The sequence below is a fragment of the Prinia subflava genome, chromosome 6 (genome assembly GCF_021018805.1).
Source record: "Prinia subflava isolate CZ2003 ecotype Zambia chromosome 6, Cam_Psub_1.2, whole genome shotgun sequence".
NCBI classification, from domain to species: domain Eukaryota; kingdom Metazoa; phylum Chordata; class Aves; order Passeriformes; family Cisticolidae; genus Prinia; species Prinia subflava.
The window spans coordinates 32,119,087-32,138,077 of NC_086252.1; the positions used below are offsets into that span (position 1 = coordinate 32,119,087).

The 18,991-nt window shown below is 38.8% G+C and overlaps 1 protein-coding gene across 1 annotated transcript in view; it reads right to left on the minus strand.

Moving 5' to 3' along the window:
• NCKAP5 (NCK associated protein 5) overlaps positions 1-18,991 on the minus strand; it is a 195,031-nt gene that overhangs the window by 112,181 nt on the left and 63,859 nt on the right. The window contains exons 3-4 of the mRNA XM_063400949.1: positions 17,084-17,174; positions 3,062-3,211 (exon numbers count right to left, since the gene is read on the minus strand). Coding sequence (XP_063257019.1) covers positions 3,062-3,211; positions 17,084-17,174 — 241 coding nt within the window. The remainder of the gene's footprint in view (positions 1-3,061; positions 3,212-17,083; positions 17,175-18,991) is intronic.

Below are 18,991 nucleotides of genomic sequence, written 5' to 3' on the forward strand. Positions count from 1 at the left end.
AAATAGGATTTGCTGTAAATGATAAAGGACGTAAAAAAATTACAGGCAAAAGGAGCAATGGGAGAATATGTGTAGATATCTCTTATCAAAGTCTATGATTGCTTTCACTTGGGCTGACTACAAAGATACTTTATTATAGTGATTTGTATTGTTCAGTGAGAAAATTTCCAGGATAAACAGTAGTTAATAAAACATAAAAGGTGTTACTGAAATTCATTTGGCAATACAGTTGACAACAAAAAGAGAAATTTTAAGTACAACTCCCATGATACAGAAGCTATTTAAAGGAAGTTTGCTGTGGAAATGAAGCCTTGGCCCTTTTCTCATTCTTTCCTGCTCCAGATCCAACTGACCAGGATGGCTGCAGGTTTTTTCCCATTCACAGAAACTCCTGAAGAAAACCACCACGTACCTCACACCCACAATGTCAGTACACCAGGAAGGGCAGAAACAATTTGCTCTGTGTATGGAACAGGGATTATTTTCCCCCACAGACATTCCAAACAAAAGAAACAAAATAATCTGTTATATTGTACACGTATCTGGAGGAGCTACCCATTTATCCCTGAGCTGGGGGATAATCTTTCTCTTTTGGTACTTCATTCACTGGAAAATTAGCTCAGATTTACCAACTTTTTATGTGAGCCAAGAAAAGGTATTAACCAGAACAAAAAACATCTGCTGGACCTAAACTTTCATAGAATAAAAACTTCACATCACTTGTGCAGGCTGTTCCTTACATGTGCACTGCCAAATACAATTATATACATGTGTATAAATGTAAATTTATAATATATGTGCTTTTAAGAGACTTTAAGAGAAGCTCACCCAAGCAAGAGGTCAGTGAACACAGCTGATGAGGAAGAGGATGAAATAATTCTACAATGCCCTAACACACCAGCTTGTCATGTGCTACAGCCGAGTAACAAACAAATAGGAAGAGATATCAAAAGCTTTCTTACCACTGATGCAATTAAAGAAATTATATTAATAGGCATTAATATAATTTCTTTAATTTCATCAGTGGTAAGAAAGCATTAATGGCATTAATGGATTGGGTCACACACTCTGTTACTTTTACCAGCTTCTATTTATAGGCAGTGTTCAGATTCCAGAGGGCACAGATGGAGGAGCAGCTCTAGTAAGCACTTTATTAGCCTTTCTGATTTCATTTATTCACTAACATCTAATCATGTAAAGTAAGATTAAAGATCCTGACACCCACAGCACAAAAAACTAACAAACAGTAATTTTTGTTCCTTTCTCGATAGTCTAATAAAATATTTAGAATAATTAGTCTGAAAATAGTAAAGAATTAGAACAATTAATTGCATATAACTTAAAAAAAGTCTCTTAATTAATAAACCATACAGTCTCTGACACTACAATTCATATTCTTCAAGAGAAAAACACAGCAAAAATACATAATTTAAAGAACACACAGTTAACAACACTTTGTTTTGATTTTATTGGATCACAATTAATGTTGGCACTGGAGTTCATCTTTCTACTTTGACAGCTCCTCACACTGCTTATGCAGATTAACCCTTGCAGTATTTGCATTCTTTAATCTGTGTTTAGAACAAGCCACTGCACTACACCAAACCTGTGAGGAGGAATCTCCCCTGCCCTTCCTGAGCCAGGTGCTGCCTGTCCTTAGTGCCACATTTAATATCTGGGCCATTTTCACAGCTGATAAAGGCTGTGACATTGCTGAACACCTCCCCACCAGCTGAGGACACAGAGAACTGCAAACGTCATGTACACTGATTAAGAATGAGGCAAAGCAAACAGAACTCATGCACATTTTGGAAATGAAAGACCACAAGGAACCAACGATCATTCTCCATCAACAGATAAAGCAAGACTATATTCAACTGTACTCTTTTTGAGTTTTACTGTCTTAAAAACTTAGTAGCATGGCTTTTTTCTCCCCAGGGCGAAATTAGAGTAATTTAATATTACATGTGTTTATTTTACAAACAGTCTAAGCCTTTAAAGTAAAATGCACGGACTGCCTACACCTTTGAGATTTCAGATCCTGTATTTAGATCCCAGCAGGATTGATTGTAGTTGTTCATATTTTACTTTTAACAAAGTCCTCAAGAACAAAAACACAGAGTTTTAATCAGAGTACAACTCAACACAAAAATTACCATGTAAAAGGGTCTTCACATTTAAATAAAAATGTATAGGGCCATTGATAAATCTGTTGTCTCCCAACACCTCACACAGGCAAAATGCTACTCAAATCATTCTAAGGCATTCATTCACCCATACCAATAATGCTACAGAGATGCTTAAACAGAAGAGAAGGGAGGAAACACTAGAAAGGTGAGAAATATGACTTTGTAGTAGTTAAAAATTAGATTAAAATATGCAGTCTTATTTTTCATAGACATGGAAGCCCACGTTGCTATCAAGGAGCACAAAATAATTTCATGTCTATTGTGGTTCAAGCTTTACCTGCACTTTGTCCATGGCTGCCTTAGAAAACTTTGAAACTTTTCCTCTAGTTAGAAGCTACCACAAGGTGCACTATTTTGCAGATCCTAATTTTACAGAAATGCACTCAAAATGTAGAGTGTGCAGTTCTCCATGAGGTCCACAAGGAAATAGATTTTCCACAGCCCAGCAGCAAAAAGGCCTGAGCTCTCCCAAGCAAGCAATCCAGCAATTAAAAACTGAGCAATAAACTACACTGGAGCAAACCTAGTTTTATGATAGCTGTAAAACCACCTATATTAGTCTTGCAATATTAATAATTGAAACAAAACGAGTAAAACCGATTTTTCTTATTAAATGGTCTCAAAGGAATTAAAATAATGTATTAAGTTCCTTTTAAAGATATGTGATGCTCAGCATTAGAGAGGGATCCTTTTAGTGGTTCTAAGCTTCCTGTTCATCCTTGGTAAATGGATTGTAAAAAAAATACCCCCTAACATGAAATCAAGTGAACTGTGAAAGATTAGATTAATACTACAGGGTGATTCAGTGCCAATAAATGAACAAGGCAGGGGGAAGGGTGGTCTTTTATGTGTGAAGCTGTTGTGCTTCTTACCTCCAGAGCTTTCAAACGCTCCAAGAGCAATTTTGTTTTTTCCTTCTCCTCCTCGGTGCTGCTGCTCTCACTTCTTGAATCTTCATCTGCCAGTGTGCGAATTTTTTCCGTGCCTTCTTTACATCTCCTACTGTCTTCTGACAGCTTTTCCTGAAATGATTTTTTTAAAATGTCATTACTCACAGGTGCAAATGAAGTTAACTATGCAAATATCTCCAATTCTCCCTTGTATATGAATGAAAAAAAGACAGAAGAAGTTGCTAGTGACATGATTAAAGTACTAAATAAGTGGAGTCACGAAGGGTCTGTGACACATGCTATGCCAATTCTGCAAGTGTATGCACAACTTAAGAGCTACATCTACTTCATATTTCTGAAAAGTAGAACTCATCATTTCTTTAATAACTCCATTTTCTTCTTTAAAAGTTGCAATGAACATTGAACACACCAGCTTTCAATGGTAGCATTTTGCCACTGAGAGATAAAGCAGTTTATTGAGGAAAAGCTAACCTATGTTCATGCCTAATGTATTTCACCTTTCTCCATCTAGAGCTAATATTGGAATTATTAAATAATGGGCTGAGAATCAAGCTGCTACCGGAAGAATACTGATTTAAGATCTTCTCTAGCATATAACTGGAGAGGAGACTGACAACAAAACTTTCAGAAGTTCCCCAGTCCACTTCTACTCAGCCAGCTTGAGTTGTTTCAGCTGCAGCTGCTGAGCGGACGGTGGCTGCTGAGTTCTACCAGAAATTATAGCATTGAACAGCAAATCCTGCTAACTCCAAAAATTATCTGTCCAAGCTCTCTGTCCACAGAGAGAGTGAGACAGACACCAAGACTACAAGCAGGTAAGTAGAACTGCCCAAAATGACAAGGCAAGCATAAGAGGAAAAAAAGAGCACTCCACAGATGTCAGGATGTCGAGAGTGAACCACCATGGGAGCACAACACAGGGGGACAGGCTCTGCCTTGCAAATACCTCCTCTAATTGCATGGGGAGATGCAGTCTGACAACTCACGAGCAGATTGAGAATGGAAAATGTGACATAAATCAACATTAAATGCCGTGTGTCAAAATAATTCCTTCAAAGAGCATCTAGTGTTCTTCGTGTGCCTTCCTCATAATTATGTACAAAAGCTGAGACATTCATGATCTTTGAGTCACCCCATAACTGAGATGCTTTCCCCATAACTATTACACCACATGCACTCTGTCTAAGCACAAAAGTGTGCATTTTCATCAAGAACTGATGCAGCTTGAATATCTGTGCAAATACAACTGTTTGAGAGTTAACAGCAAGGCATTATCTTAACTAAACCCCATACAGGTAAATGAAATAAAAATCAGCAATCTGGATCACAGTCACAATGACGTCTTTTCAAAATATTAACTAGCTTAGAAATTGACTATTACTATGTTAAAACTTTAATCAAGAATTAGTTTTAGATGATATGGGCTTAATTACTGAACACCCTTACACAAACCACAAAGCAAAGATCTCATTCTGAACCCCCAAACATAGATGTCAGAGCCATTCCATCAGGTTTCCAACATGACTGCTACCCTGATCACAAAGGAACCATAAATATAATACTTGGGCTTTGTTTTCACTGTTGAAACAATCAAGTATCTGTAAAAGAGCCATTAAACCATTTTTGCTTCAAGCTGCCCTAAGGAGTGTATTGAGATAAAAACACTTCAATGAACTCAGGGGAAAGAAATGACAAAGGTATATCTCCGATGCAATTCAAATACAAACTATTATTTTTAGGAGGGAATGTGACATGAATCAGATGTGGCTAACAACAGAAGAAAACATAAACATGCACAGGGTCACCTTTCCTGCACAAACTCAGGGAAGCAATTTCCAAGGACAGGTAGAAGAAAGCACAGGTTATGACATCTCAGGAAGTGGAGCAATGCAGCTTCTCACAGAGCAAATCCCAGCCACACAAAAAGTAACCTGTTCATCTGCTAATTACAAAATTAGATGAACTTTGCACACTAGTGGCATAATCAGGAACACACATCCTGTTTTACTCTGATGTGCACTTGAACACCTCGTGACACTTGCTGGTGTTACCCCAGTGCTGAAGTACAGCTCACATGGTTCCAAAAGCAGTTTATTACTGAGCAATAATAAATGAGTTCCAGCATTTCAGCCATGGAAAAGGTGCAGAACAGAGGACAACTCTTCTCTTCTTCTCAACCTTAGAAACTGTGCTTAGACATGCCCTGTGCTGAGGGCACTGCCCCATCACATTCCCAGTTCCTGGGTGATGTCCAGAGAGGACAGAGTGGAAAACCCACACTGCAGAAAGCAAACAGGTATTTGTAAAGCGCCCTTTGTGCCAAAAGTCAAGTCCCTGAAGAGGGAGGATGACAAAGGCTTCTGGAAGGACAGAAACCTCTGGAGTGTGCAAAATCTGTTAATATCAAAGGCAGCTGAGTGCTGGGGGAGGAAGGCAGGGGCAGAGATCTGCCAGAGGAAATGTGCATCTCCTCGGGATGTTGGTCAGATCCTACAGAGGGCTCAGAGTGAGCGTGCTGAAGGCACAAACAGTGGGCTAAAGCAGCTTGCTCCTTTTTTTCCCTGGACTACCACACTTCCTGCCTTATCTCAAATAAAGAGCACCTTTTGCCATTCCTGAGCAGTCTCTGCTGATGCCTCACATATTGCACAGTCACAGCAGCCTGTGTCCAAACTGAGGGACAAGATCCTCCCCAGGCCCAAAGGCCAGCAAAGGCAGAGCAAGGGCTGTCCTGCTGATCAGTGCAGGTTAATTTCTGGGAAAAGGTAACAGATGGAAATGGGGCTCTGAAAGTAAAACAGCCATTTAAAAAATAAAAAATAAAAGGAAAAGAAAACAATAACTCTGCTCTGGATGTCCCCAGACCAATGAGTTAAAGAGACATGCCTGTACCATGAGAGGATGCAAACACAGCAGCCTGAGGAGAAAACTGAGCATTCTGCTCATCTGCTTCTCTAATGCTCTGTGTCAACAAAGAGACAATAAAAATATTAAAAATTCAAATCTTACTGAGACTAGGATTACGCTGCTCAGTGTAGAACCATTTCCACAGAAATTAATGAGAAACTTACAGTGGAGTCCCACATTGGGTAAGCTTCTCAGGCTGGGTTAGCCTGTCACTGCTCTTCTGAAACCAACAGCATTTTGCAAATTGTAAATGACATTCTGCCCTGACCATTATTTCTAAGCATGCAGTTTGCTCCATAAATCAAACAAGCAGTCCACTGATGATGAACCCTTTGATGAACCACCGTGGGCCCTGTGGCCAATGGAAAACAAGGGATGGAAGCAGCCCAGGGATGGCAAGCTCTCCAGGATCAATGGGAAGAGATAAATCACTACAGACATTGATCTGTGAAGCTGTACAATGCAGTGGCCTGACTGAGACTTATCAGAAAGCTGGATTTCAGTTAGCTGAGCAAGGAGAGAGCAGCATAATATTCCCTCTTTTCACTAATAAACAAAGTAAGAACTATAAATTAAGAGAGCAGGAAACCCACCTGAAATTGCAAATAACAATTTACTGGAATTTGTGGAATGCAAAGCCAATTTTCTCTCTTCTCTCTTCCACCTACCTTTCAGAATACTGAACAAGAAAGTGTTTTCACTGTTGATAAACAGGGAGTAACTATAGTGATAGAAAAGATCATAGAGAAGCTTTCACGAGATAAGAGAACAAACTGCCCATTTCAGAAATTACCTCTTTCTTCATCCCAAGAAAGGCAAAAGGCTGCTAACCCTAACAATTATTCATTGGGATGTCTCTCCTCTAAGAACTGTCACCTTTTCAAGGAAGAGAAAAGCATTGAAGGGATACTTAGCCAGCTATTTCTTAACTATTATTTCAGAAATTATGTTACTTTAGAAGTTTTACTGGTAGTACCATCAGCTGTCAGTCCTTTGCCCTTTCTTCTTTCTGAGATGCTTTGTAGGAATCACACTACACACATGCACACACTGAAAAGGAGAGGAAAAAAAAGCTCACTTTAAAATATTTCAATTTACAGCTATGAAATTTCAAACCAAGAAGAGTAAATGTTAAAAGACACAAAGAAAAAAAAAGTAGCTGGCAAAGATTATTCTAGAATTCCTTTTTTTACAGTGAAAACTATGATTAGGCACTGGACAAGTGGCCATAATAATACAAGATAATCTAATACTGCTATAACTGGATCTGGGATCTAGAGCACTGATTGTAAACAAGCACTCTCTCTCAAGCACTTGTGACAAAAATCTGATTGAACCAAACAATAATTTAAAAAGATCAACATCTATGAAGTGCTGATTTTCCCAATGAGTGTTGGATTACATGAATTGCTTGTCTGGAAAGTGATAAGTAATAATTAGAGATGACATCTTTGTTTGTAGAAGCTAAAGACCATTTTCACGTGATAAACACAAGGCCTTCAGAGAAGTGAAGTTTTTCAGATGCAATGCAGTAAGGATCCCTCAGATAAAAAAGTTATTTCAATTTTGGGTGTCAGATTGTGATGCCTGAGTGGGATCTTCTTTTCTGAATTCCTTTCAATTCTTCAACTTTTGAAATTTATTAGAGACCAAAGTTTTATAACAGTAACAAATTCAAATTCTTCTGAAAGTCATGCCTGCAATTATCCAAAATCACACTTTAATCACACATTAATTGACCAAGAATAAGATATATGTAGGATATGTAATTAAATAGTGCTTATGATTGCTCATAACCACTTAACTGAGGAGAAAAAAATCAAAAATATTCAGTGTACCTATTAATTGTTCTTATAGAGAGACAATGGTAAAAGGCATCCAAGAATCCAGTCTATGTGGAACCCAAACTATGGAGATAACTCAGCACCTCCAAACACTTCAGTGCTTTCTGTGGTGTGCCCAGAGCTTCCACAGGACGTTCTAAATAAGATATTTACTGAAGAGTTATCTTAGATTCCAGTGACTGAATGTGGTGATCTGAGTGTACTGCACTACACTTCACAGACTCTTTCTATAATCAAGGCAGCCTCTTCCCTCCAAACCCAAACTGCAGTTTACAGATCCATACACAGAATTGTTTATGTCTGCACTGCTTTTGGCTGGGGTAGAGCTATTTTTTTCTCACAGTAGCTGCTGGGTGTTTTGGATTTGTGCTGCAAACAGCGCTGACAACACCAAGGTACTGCACCACTGCTGAGCAGTGCCTGCATGGACCCTTTGTGCTCCTCACCCCACCAGCGAGGGGCTGGGGGGCAGGGGGGGCTGGGAGGGGACACAGCAGGGACAGCTGACCCCAGGTGACCCAGGGATGTCCCGAACATGTGGCATCCTGCTCAGCAGCAGAGGGGAAGGCTGGCCGGGCTGCACTGCTCAGGGACTGCCTGGACATCAGGCAGTGAGCAGCTGTTTACACCTGCATCACTTCTCCTCTTGGGCTTTATTTCTCTTTGTTATCTTCCTTTCCATTATAATTTCTTCTTGTTTTTCAATTTCAATTAGTAAACTATTCTTTTCTCAACCCATGAGCTGTCACACTGTTATCCTCCTGATTCTCCTCTCCTCTTCTCTGGAGTGGGGTGTGGGGCTTGGTTGTCAGCTGCAAACCACACCAGTATTTACAATTTATAAATTGTGAAGGCTTTTCCTTGCAAGACCATCCCACAGCCTTGATGCACTCTTAGATGATGTCTTTTCAGCACTGTTTCCAGTGCAGACCTCCTACTGTTCCACACTATTCACTGTGAGCACTATGAAATGAGAATTTCTGGACTGTTGATGAAGATAAAAACTGTAGATGAGGGTTTATTTGTACTTTCATTAAAAAGGCAGCCTCGAGCTATGCACAAACAGCTCAGTCTGACTGCACAAGCTGAAAAAAGGCAGAAATTGCTCCAAGGACTACAGACTTAACATTCCAACAAATTTAAATTTGTTTTCCAGTGTCACCTTGCTCCTCTTTCTCCTCCACCATGACCTCTTTTTCCTAATACAGCATTTGAAAATTTCCAGTATCTTCTGATATACTTTATAACTGATTTCATTTAGCAAAACCTGAGATGTGTAAAAGACACATATATTAATGTGAAGTGTGTTCTGCACAATTCTCAGTAGTAGGACTTACTCAGGAGTAACCACTGATATCTCTGTGATCTGATTATGTCTTTCCATATGCAACTTTAAAAAAAAAAATCTTTATTTCCTAACAGGAATCCAATTAAAACATAATAACCCAGGTCTGAAAAAACCACAAACCAATCATAAATAAGCAAATAAGTTACAATATAAACAAAAAAATATGCAACTAAAATGATATGCAATTGAAATTATCTTTTGAGTATAAGGCTACAAATATGACTTCTGTTTTACCTTCCTTGCTTTTATCTATGTATTCAGCTGTTTTCTCTTGCTTTCTTTTCTCCCAGTGGAAGGAGAGACTAAAATATAGCTTTGCTTTAGACAACATATCAGTAAGTGTAATAATAATATATTTTTGTTTGGCTAACAGCTTTTCTTCACAACAAGCTGACCAAAATTGAAGGAAAACAAAGGAATGCAACATATCACAAAAGTTTACAGAAACATCCCAAATTGTTCATGATTTAACATTACCCTTGTCAGAAAAACATATTAGATTCTTCTTTTTCATCTCTGGATTTCACTTAGAGAGTAAGCAGAGCAAGCAGCGACGCTCCCCAGATTAAATACTCGTGATGGATAAGAGCACCAAGTACATACTTTATGTTTCTGATCTCTGCCTCCCTCCACACGCCTATCAATCTCAACACACTCCACATTTTTCTCCTCTCAGAACACTCCTCTCCAGTACAAGCTATCGTCCCTGCTGAACAGCTCTGCAGGAGCATTAATAAATTTCCCAATGATGATTTTATTGGCCGTTCCATGCATCAAAAACATATTTCTTTGGAAAAAGTTCCGATCGGAAAGGAGCGTAGGAGCAGAAAATGTTCAGAGTGCGCTTGAGGATGGAGTGCACTCCTCAGATCCCTGAGAGGGGATGGGATTTTGTGTTCCTGGGTTCCCAGCACCAGCTCCTGCCCTCAGGGAATGGATATTCCCATTGCCAGCAGCACTGCCACCTCTGGCACTGCCAGAGCCAGGATTGAGTGGTTTGTGCAGGTGACTCTGCCAGGCCAGGGCTGGGGCAGGGCAGTGTCCAGGAGCTCTCTGTGCTCCTGGGCCCTTCCCAAAATGCAAACCTGCAGTTACACTGATGAGCAAAGACACCAGCAGCAAAAAAGAACTGATCTAAGAGGCTGTTCCTTCTTCATATATCTAGATACGGTAATAGGAGAGTAATATTCAGTGTGATTTTTCATGCAGATATTGTCTTAGGAATTGGTTCATTATAGTACCATAATCAAAGCAATAATCTTTCCTTCCAGGAAACCTACATGTAGCATTTAAACTTCTGTGAAGGGGTTTGTGGGTATTATAGTAACCACACTTGCCTAAAGCTACAGTATTAAAATACCTTCCTTTGTCTGAAGTAGAAATAAGCCAAACTATTCTGAAATTCAAATTCAGTAAATTTTATGTAACACCAATTAAGGCAAAAAAATTCACTCTGGATTTAAGTTGCTAGAAATAAGCCAATTTACCTTCCATAGTATTTTGAAATGAGATCAGTGTATTAACTGACTAGTTCTCACCATAAGCACAATTGCAGAAGTTGACCTAAGAAGTTACCTGTGGGATTAGGAAGAAAAAAATTATATTATATTGGTATATTATTCCTGGTATATTATTCCATTATCAGGTAATTTTTTGAAGTGCCAGGGAACAGTTTCATTTCTCTCAGACTTGTCAGAAAAACTTCTGAAAGAAGATCAGAACTCATCTGCGTGGAAAAATTAAAGGTAGGAACAATCATTCTAGTTTAGATTAAAACTTCAACTTTTCAAATACATTATTGTAATTCAGATTAGCTATCTTAACTTTTCCTGATCAGAAGAGCACTTTCATTCCAAAATAAATTTACTGGTGTACTGCTAAGTGATTTCTTTTGTTAAAATAATTTTCAAAGACAGAATGATTGTGATTTCAGCATAATCTAACTCCTTTTTTTTGCCTCAGAAAATAAGCAAAACTTTGGATTTTTTCAACCAAGCAAAATTTTAGATTTTTTTCCCACTTTTTCAAATTTAACAACTAGCATTGCTTTCTGCTGGTTTGAAACTATCAAGGAAATAATATCAAAATGCAGAATGAATAGTATCTTTTATGGAGATGGGGAAGTAGGGAGAGAGCAATCCACTTGAGCGTATAAAGTTCACTTGTTTGGGGAAATTGAAAGCAATGGAGGACTTTTGTAGATTCATCCCCAAAGTTAGAACAAGAAGAAAGATACAGCAGAAGACAGAAACACTGCATAGGAGAGGGAAATGTAAACCAGAATTACAGTCAGTATAATACAATGTAGTACCATCAAATCAGTCAATCTTTGCCTCTTGATGCTGTAGACATCTAGAGGATGTGTGATGGATTAAAGTGGTACCATAATGGCACCTGTACACTGTGAAAATGTAGATCTCTGTCTGGAGACCTCATCCAGCCTTCTGCAAACTTAGTACTCCAAGGATTGGCACCACATTCTCAATGCAAGGCCCTGATGGCAAGAAAGGTGGGCAGAGTCAGGCAAAAACTGTGGGTGACTGGATATAATCAAATATGTGGATTACTCTTGTATAGTTATATATATATATAACTATATATATGTTATATAAAACATATGTATATATGTTGTACAGGATATCCTTGTTTTGCTTTCTCTTTTTCCTAGTTCTCTGTTTTGAGATGCAGCCAAAGCCAGGTTGGATGGGCTTGGAGCAACCTGGTTCAGTGGAAGGTGTCCCTGCCCATGGCAGAGGGTTGGAATGAGGTCAACTTCAAGGTCCCCTCCAAAACAAAAAATGTTGTGACTCCATCGTTCTGGGAAGGAAAGAACAGCTTGTTCTCTGACAAACAGGCACACACATGGCACATTTCACTCATGAGACTTTGCTGTGTTAAACACAACTCCATCACAAGGGTATCACAAACAACCACAAAGGGAAAACTCTGCATCAAAACTGAAATTCTGAACAGTGTCTCAGGAGCACCATCACGCTCTTGTGGGGGTAGAGAATCCAACCTCATTTTTGTTAAATACTTATCAAAATCTTTGCATAGTGGTGGTAATCTACAAAAAGCCATGAGGTATCACACTGTTACTGAGCTAGCCCTGGATTTCTCTGCATGGAAAAGCAGTCCAACAGCAAATGCTTGTGTCCTTGACATCCCAGGATTTCCAGTGGAGCTCCGAAGAGTGCGGATGGCTCCCCTCTGCCCTGTGAGACAAAAATCTGCTCATATTTGCCTAGAAATGTGCTCCTTAGCAGCTCAGGAGGCCTGGTTACATAGTCCCCTGTGGGCACTTCCACTCCAGAGACAGATGTTTAAGGATATATATCCTCCTTCTGCAGTAGAATTTAGCATTAAAAGTCCTGCGTGGATTTTAGCTAGGGAATCCAACTAGTGCCTTTTTTTAAATTCATGGCCATGCCCCATCTATAAAATGTTACATATCAATGGCCTGAACAATAAGTTTGTATAATTTTGTGTTAAGATAAAATTCTATTGCCAATAGTTACAGTTTTTCTTCTCGTGAAAGAGCTGTTGACACCAACGGCTGCGCAAATTAGAAGTGACAGCCACAACAACTGCTCCACATTTGAGTAATACAAAAGCATGCAGACAAAAAATTGGGTTGATGCGGCCAACAATGCCACCTGAAATGTGCCTGTTATCACTTGTGTATGTTTTTATCTCCCCAAAGTGACTGCACCATGTCTGTCTTGAGCTTTAGTGCTCACGCGGAAAATTTCAGAACTATAATAAATTGTAAACTTACAACAAATTCTCTTCCTCATCTATTTCAATCACTGACATAAAAATCAAAATGAGTTAAAAAAACTTAAAAGTCTTTGAGTGATCTGTAATCAGGTAAGACTCTACTTAGAGTATCCAGCATGGTGATCAAACAGGACAGTTTTTTGATATCCAAATCTCAAGGACAAACTCAGGAAGGAAATCTGTGGAGTACCTGCTATAAAGTCTGGGGTTCAAGAACTGCACACAATTATTTCTGGGGAATACACGAGCTCTTGGTTTTGCCTTTCATAATCTTATTTTCAGGTGCTCAATGTCTCTTGGAAACACCATAAAGTTAATACATACTAGAGTCTTTTAGTCAAATAAACTTTAAAGTAAGAAATATGATGGTTAAGGCTATTCAAATAACATGCATTCTTGTCTACATTTATGCAAGCATTCATTATAAATTTTCTCTTTATTACTATGTAAAATGATAACAAAGGAGAATTTTATTTACAGTCCTGCTTCTTAATTCATTTACCTAAAAGAAATCCCATTACTCATCTGTAAGTCCAGCAAATTAAAATCCCATAGGGCATCTAGCTCCCTGGAAAGAGTTAGAATATTTTGCTTTAAGTAAGAATACTGGCAAGACCTAAGAAAATATTGCAATAACACTGCATGCTTTAGGCTCCACCTTCTTATTGTTATTATTCCAACATTACCACTATGCAACATTTAAAGTTCATTAGCAAGAATATTTATTCTGGAGTCAGGCATACTGGTATTATAATAACTCAATTTCATACATCCCAGAACAAAAATTAGATTTGTTAAAACAATATATATAGATAATGTTCAATACATCAAAAGAATTTATTGTGCAGTTATCCTTTATGACTATTCAGATATTCACTTCAACAGACTTCACACACTAAAATTAATTCACCCCTGTGTCAGAGAACGTGGGACATATGCTGATAAGTCACAGTGGAAATCACCTCACTTGTCCCCATTTGTTATGAAATACAGAGTTGTGAATCTGCACTAAAATCCCTTATTCTACTGAATCAACTGATCATACAGTTTTGATCATATCACACAAATCAAAGAGAAAATGTGAGATTCAGGCTATGTTCCATAAGGTAACTGCATGTAGAGGATGGCTTTCAGAACAATGTTAGCAGTTTTACATTCAATAAGGTTTCTGTATGCATATGAACATAACATATAAAATTTCATTTATACTTCCTTCACAAAAGAAGATTGATATTATGATTATCGTGTTCCCAAAAACCTGAACACATCAGTGCTTTTAAGGAACATTACCCGGGTTTTACATTTGGTGTTTTTAAGGAACATTACCTGGGTTTTACATTTAGGTTCTATTCCTATTTGTGAATTATCCTTATAAATATATCAAAAAACTGCCTGAGTACATTTGGAGGAATACAAATGAAATGTCTTTGTTGCAATATTGATGTATCTTGCTGAATTTGGACACAGCACTTATTTAAGATTCATCATCTATTTAGGTAGTATGTTTTGTCCATGATGCTGGTTCCATCAACACATTAATGATTCATAGAAAACTTCATTAATGTGTTTCTCAATGTTAAAATGCTTTGTGAACATTTCAGGCCAGAGATCTTTTGCCAAGTAGCTGTTTTGAGGAGGCTCTCAGGTATGAGCTGTGAGTGTGACACGCAGTCCCTGCCCAGCTTTTGCTGTGTGACAGTGACAAACACACACCCCATGAACCCCTCTCTGACCCACAGGGGAGGGAGCCATCCCAGGACACAGGAATGCAGCCATTCCTCAGAATTCCCAGAAAAAAAGCCATTTGCTCACGTTTGTTATAAAAGTGAACAAGAGGGATCAGCGGCTGAATGACTCAAAAAGACACTGAGGGAAAAAAAAAACCCCACAACATTCACAACACAAATGTTCTGTATTTCTGATGTATTTAACCAGCCACAGACTGGTGCATGATGCAGCAGCCTAGCTATTCCTCCAGGAGAGGAAAACCTACTGCTTCTGAGTCATGGGCTAGGAGAGGAAATTCATAAGCAAAGAAGATTGCATACCAGCAACATGCAAGAAATGAAAATGGCTAAAAAACAAGCTGAGTGACATCATGAGTGAAAATGCTCGCAGGAACAAGAAGAGAACAGGAAGGGAAGGAAGCTGTTATGCACTAAAATAATCCCAGAGACACAGGTATGTGTGTGTTTTAAGGCCCTGGGACAGAAACAGCTTCACTCTGGAAGAAAGCAAAGCTCCAGTTTAAGGGATTTGCCCAGAGTCCCATCCATCAAATTCAGAAAGAAGGGAACACAAGGGGTTGCTTTGCCAAGTGGAGGGGGCTGTTTGCTAGAGCTGAAGGAAAATGAAGAACTGTTCTGGCACAGTAACTGGGCAGAACAGCCTTGTTGTTTTTGCTGGTCAGGAAATAAACCCAGGCAATATTACACAAAACACACCACGGTGCCCACTCTCCTGCCTGGCTGGAGACAACTAATGTCTGTATCAGTGTGGTCCAGAAGGAGAAGAAAACCCAAGACCATACACAAATTCTCTCCTTTTTCGAAAATCAAGAAGCAAATAAAAGAGAGTGAAAAAACTACACAGAAATATACAAGCACTGAAATTGGAATGACACTTTATCTCCCCTCTAGGAAAGCAGCACACAAAATCTCAAATTTCAAAGACCACATAGCTAATCTTTCTCCAGTTTAGTTCCCAAAAGAAAAATAAAGAACCCCCAAACCCTCAGTTCTATGAAACAAAACTGGAGTACTTTTTTTGCTTTTCTTCTTGAGAGTGCAAAACCAAAGAAGTTTAAACCTAATTGTGGTACCACCTTCCACAGTGAGATAGCACAGAGAAAAGCAGATAATAAAATCATTCCAGATGTCTGTAATGATCAGACAAGTAATTCACGTTAAGGAGAGACTGACATCAAGCCCACTTCAGAACAACCACTATATGGTGGCAGGATTGAGAGGATTATATGGATTTAAACCATGAAATAAAGAAGGGAACTGAGTTTCAATTTTGCACCCCAAAAAGATAGTGCATAAAACAGAGATGCCTTTGTCACCAGTTTCTAAAGAATGATGTTCTATTATAACTTCAACAAAAAATTTAATTTGTCCTGAAATGAAATTTTACAAGCTATCATTTGAACAAGAAAATTTGATTTTATTAAAGGTTAAACTAAATGATTCCTTTCTCTACAACCCAAGCTTAAAATGAAAATTTAATTACAGTGATAAATACTCTTTAATATACATTTTTGTTTAGCTATACTGCTGTGTTTTTTATCCATCAGCTGTAAGAATGAACTAATATAACTAAAACTTTTGAAGTGTTTTATCTGATGTATCACTACCTGGTATAGATTTTAATATATTATTTCAGAACTTTATAAGAATGCTTATTCTGTTTAAAAATAGACAGCACAGGACTGACTTCATTAAGTGATATTTGAAAGAATTCATGTGCCTGATATTTGATTAGCTGAGATGTATCTCACTCCTGTTTCCAGACTCTGAAATTAAAAGGTTTTCCATCACCTTAGGGTCACTGTTTCCAGAATGCAAAAATGTAAAATTCTTCTGTCCTATAAACAAAAGAAAAAATTCTAAAATCTCCTAAATTCTGTCCTGAGACACTCCCTCTACCCCTAGTGAGGGTGATAAAATGCACCTGCCACAAGCAGGGATATGAAACTGTGAAGCTTGATAGGGATCCCCACACCCAATAAGAACACGAGTGGTAAAATTATCCATCACAACCTGAAGGTCAAGTTGTCAAAACCTCCTATGTTTACTAGAGATGCTGGAACATACGACTTAAAATATTAAGTGCTTTAATAAAAGCTTTAAAACTAGTTTCTTTGTCCTCTGTGAACTGTGAGGAGCAACAACAGCAGATAACACAAGGACAATAAAGTGAAAAACCTTAAACTCTGCTGAGAGAACACCTGGGAAAATGCAGGTGGAACCAACTCCCACTTACAAGTATTCATAATTAATAAACAAATAGAGGAAACAATGCCAGACACATTTATCTCTGTAGTGGGATTTTTGTTTCAAAGAACTTTCCTATCACAAGAAACAGGTAATGAGTCACTAATACCTGATATACCTTCATGATATTGACAGTTCCTTCTCCATGCTGGCCTGGGGATCCTTGGCTCTGTAGCAGATTTCTCACTGTCTCCTCCATTCTAGAGAATAAAAATATTTATAAAAGTCAAATGCATGGAAACAATTTAAGAGTTGCATTCAGCGTTTTTGTTCTTTACAAGAGCCCAATGCATCCATGGCTACCATGAAATTAATATTTAAAGACAATCCTAGCCTCATAATGTTCTCATGCTCCATGTTATGAATAACACATTAAGGGCACTCCTTTATCTTTTGAATATGCACAGTAATTAGTTGTATTGTTTAAATCCTACCGGAGCTCCGTTACAAAAACTAAAACCAAACGCATGCAGAAGACATCACCTTGTTAACAGTGTAAACACCACCACGATAAGATGATTGCCATTAAACAGATTAAAAACCCCTCTCTCAGCCGTGCTCTGAGCCAGCAGTGAGGTTTGTGCAGTCCAGACAGGCTGTCCATGGCATCACTGCTGCTCACTGCCTTGGGTTATAGGGGTTACTCACCCTGCCCTGCCCCTTCAAACAGGTGAAAAGCACGTCTGGTACCACCTCAGGAAAACACAATCAGCTTCAGCTCCATCATTAAAGGAGGAGGGTTTGCACTTCTGTTTTAGAAGCTGTTATTAGACACCATCAAAAGTCCTCTTTGACCTACACACATTCATCAAGAATGCTAAACTGATTGATAATAACACTGATAATAACACTAACCCTGCTGAATGCAGCCTGCCCAGAATAAGGAGTTCTGCTCCTTCCCACAACTGCAAAAAGGGAAGCCACCTGTGGAACACTGGTCCCATTCAGGGTGGATCAGAAATCCCATGGGCTTAGGAGATGTTTCTTAGGAGATGTCACCAAGGCTGACCACAAATAGTGGGCCTGGGAGTAGGGCTGGCTTCAGCTATGGGTAAGAGGAGGAGAAGGATCAAAACCTTTTTGGAAGAGGAGCAGTGATGGACACAGCAACAAAGACACTGGGTTTCACAACAAAAAATGGTGAGTGGCTATTGCAGCCAAAGGTCCTCACACTTCTCCCCACTCCCCACATCCTACACAGATTCTCATCCCTGTACAGCCTCTCCTTCTGCCGTGTTACAACAGTTTTCCTCTCTCCCTTGCATATTTTCCACTCTTTACCTTTCAAACAGCCTCAGTCCCTTGAGATAGTTGGAAAAAGCCCAGATGGAATAGGGGCTAGAGAAGGGAAAACTGCTGTGGCACAGGCACAGGGGTGATGCAAAAGCAGGAGAGAGAAAGGAATACCTTAACTCGTACTGCCAGAGACACTGTATATTGAAACAGTGACCTTGAAGAACGTGCCAGTATTCCTGGGCATATCAGACCAGGAACTGCCTGCTGTTGTTTATTTCTACTGTGTTTAGAGAAACATGACTTTTTTGTAGTACTCTTTCCAAATGAAATTGAGCAGAAGAATTATTCACATCTCTTTTTTCTAGTTGTTTATTTCTAAGGTAACAATCCGGCGAGACAGAAAATATTAGCTAACTGCTCTGGCCAAAGGCCAATAGCATTACATTTTATATGAGCCTCACAGTCTTTCTGTGCTTTCAGTCTTATCAGAATGAGTGGCATTGCCTAATTTAGCAACAATGTGATGTTATTCCAGGTTTTCTCCTCTGAAGTCAGCCCACTACTCTACTTTTCAAAAAGCTGACACTGGGTGCTCATTCTACTCAGATGAACACTGACATTCTACTTATTCCTGTGATGTCTTTTTGTCATTGATGTGCAGACTTCTACACTGCCAGAATGCCCACAGAATAGTTTGACCATCTGTTGACCAAATGTGCACAAAACCAAGCCAGCTCTAATCTCTAGTGCAGACAGTGGTGCAGTTATTCAGTTGCAGATT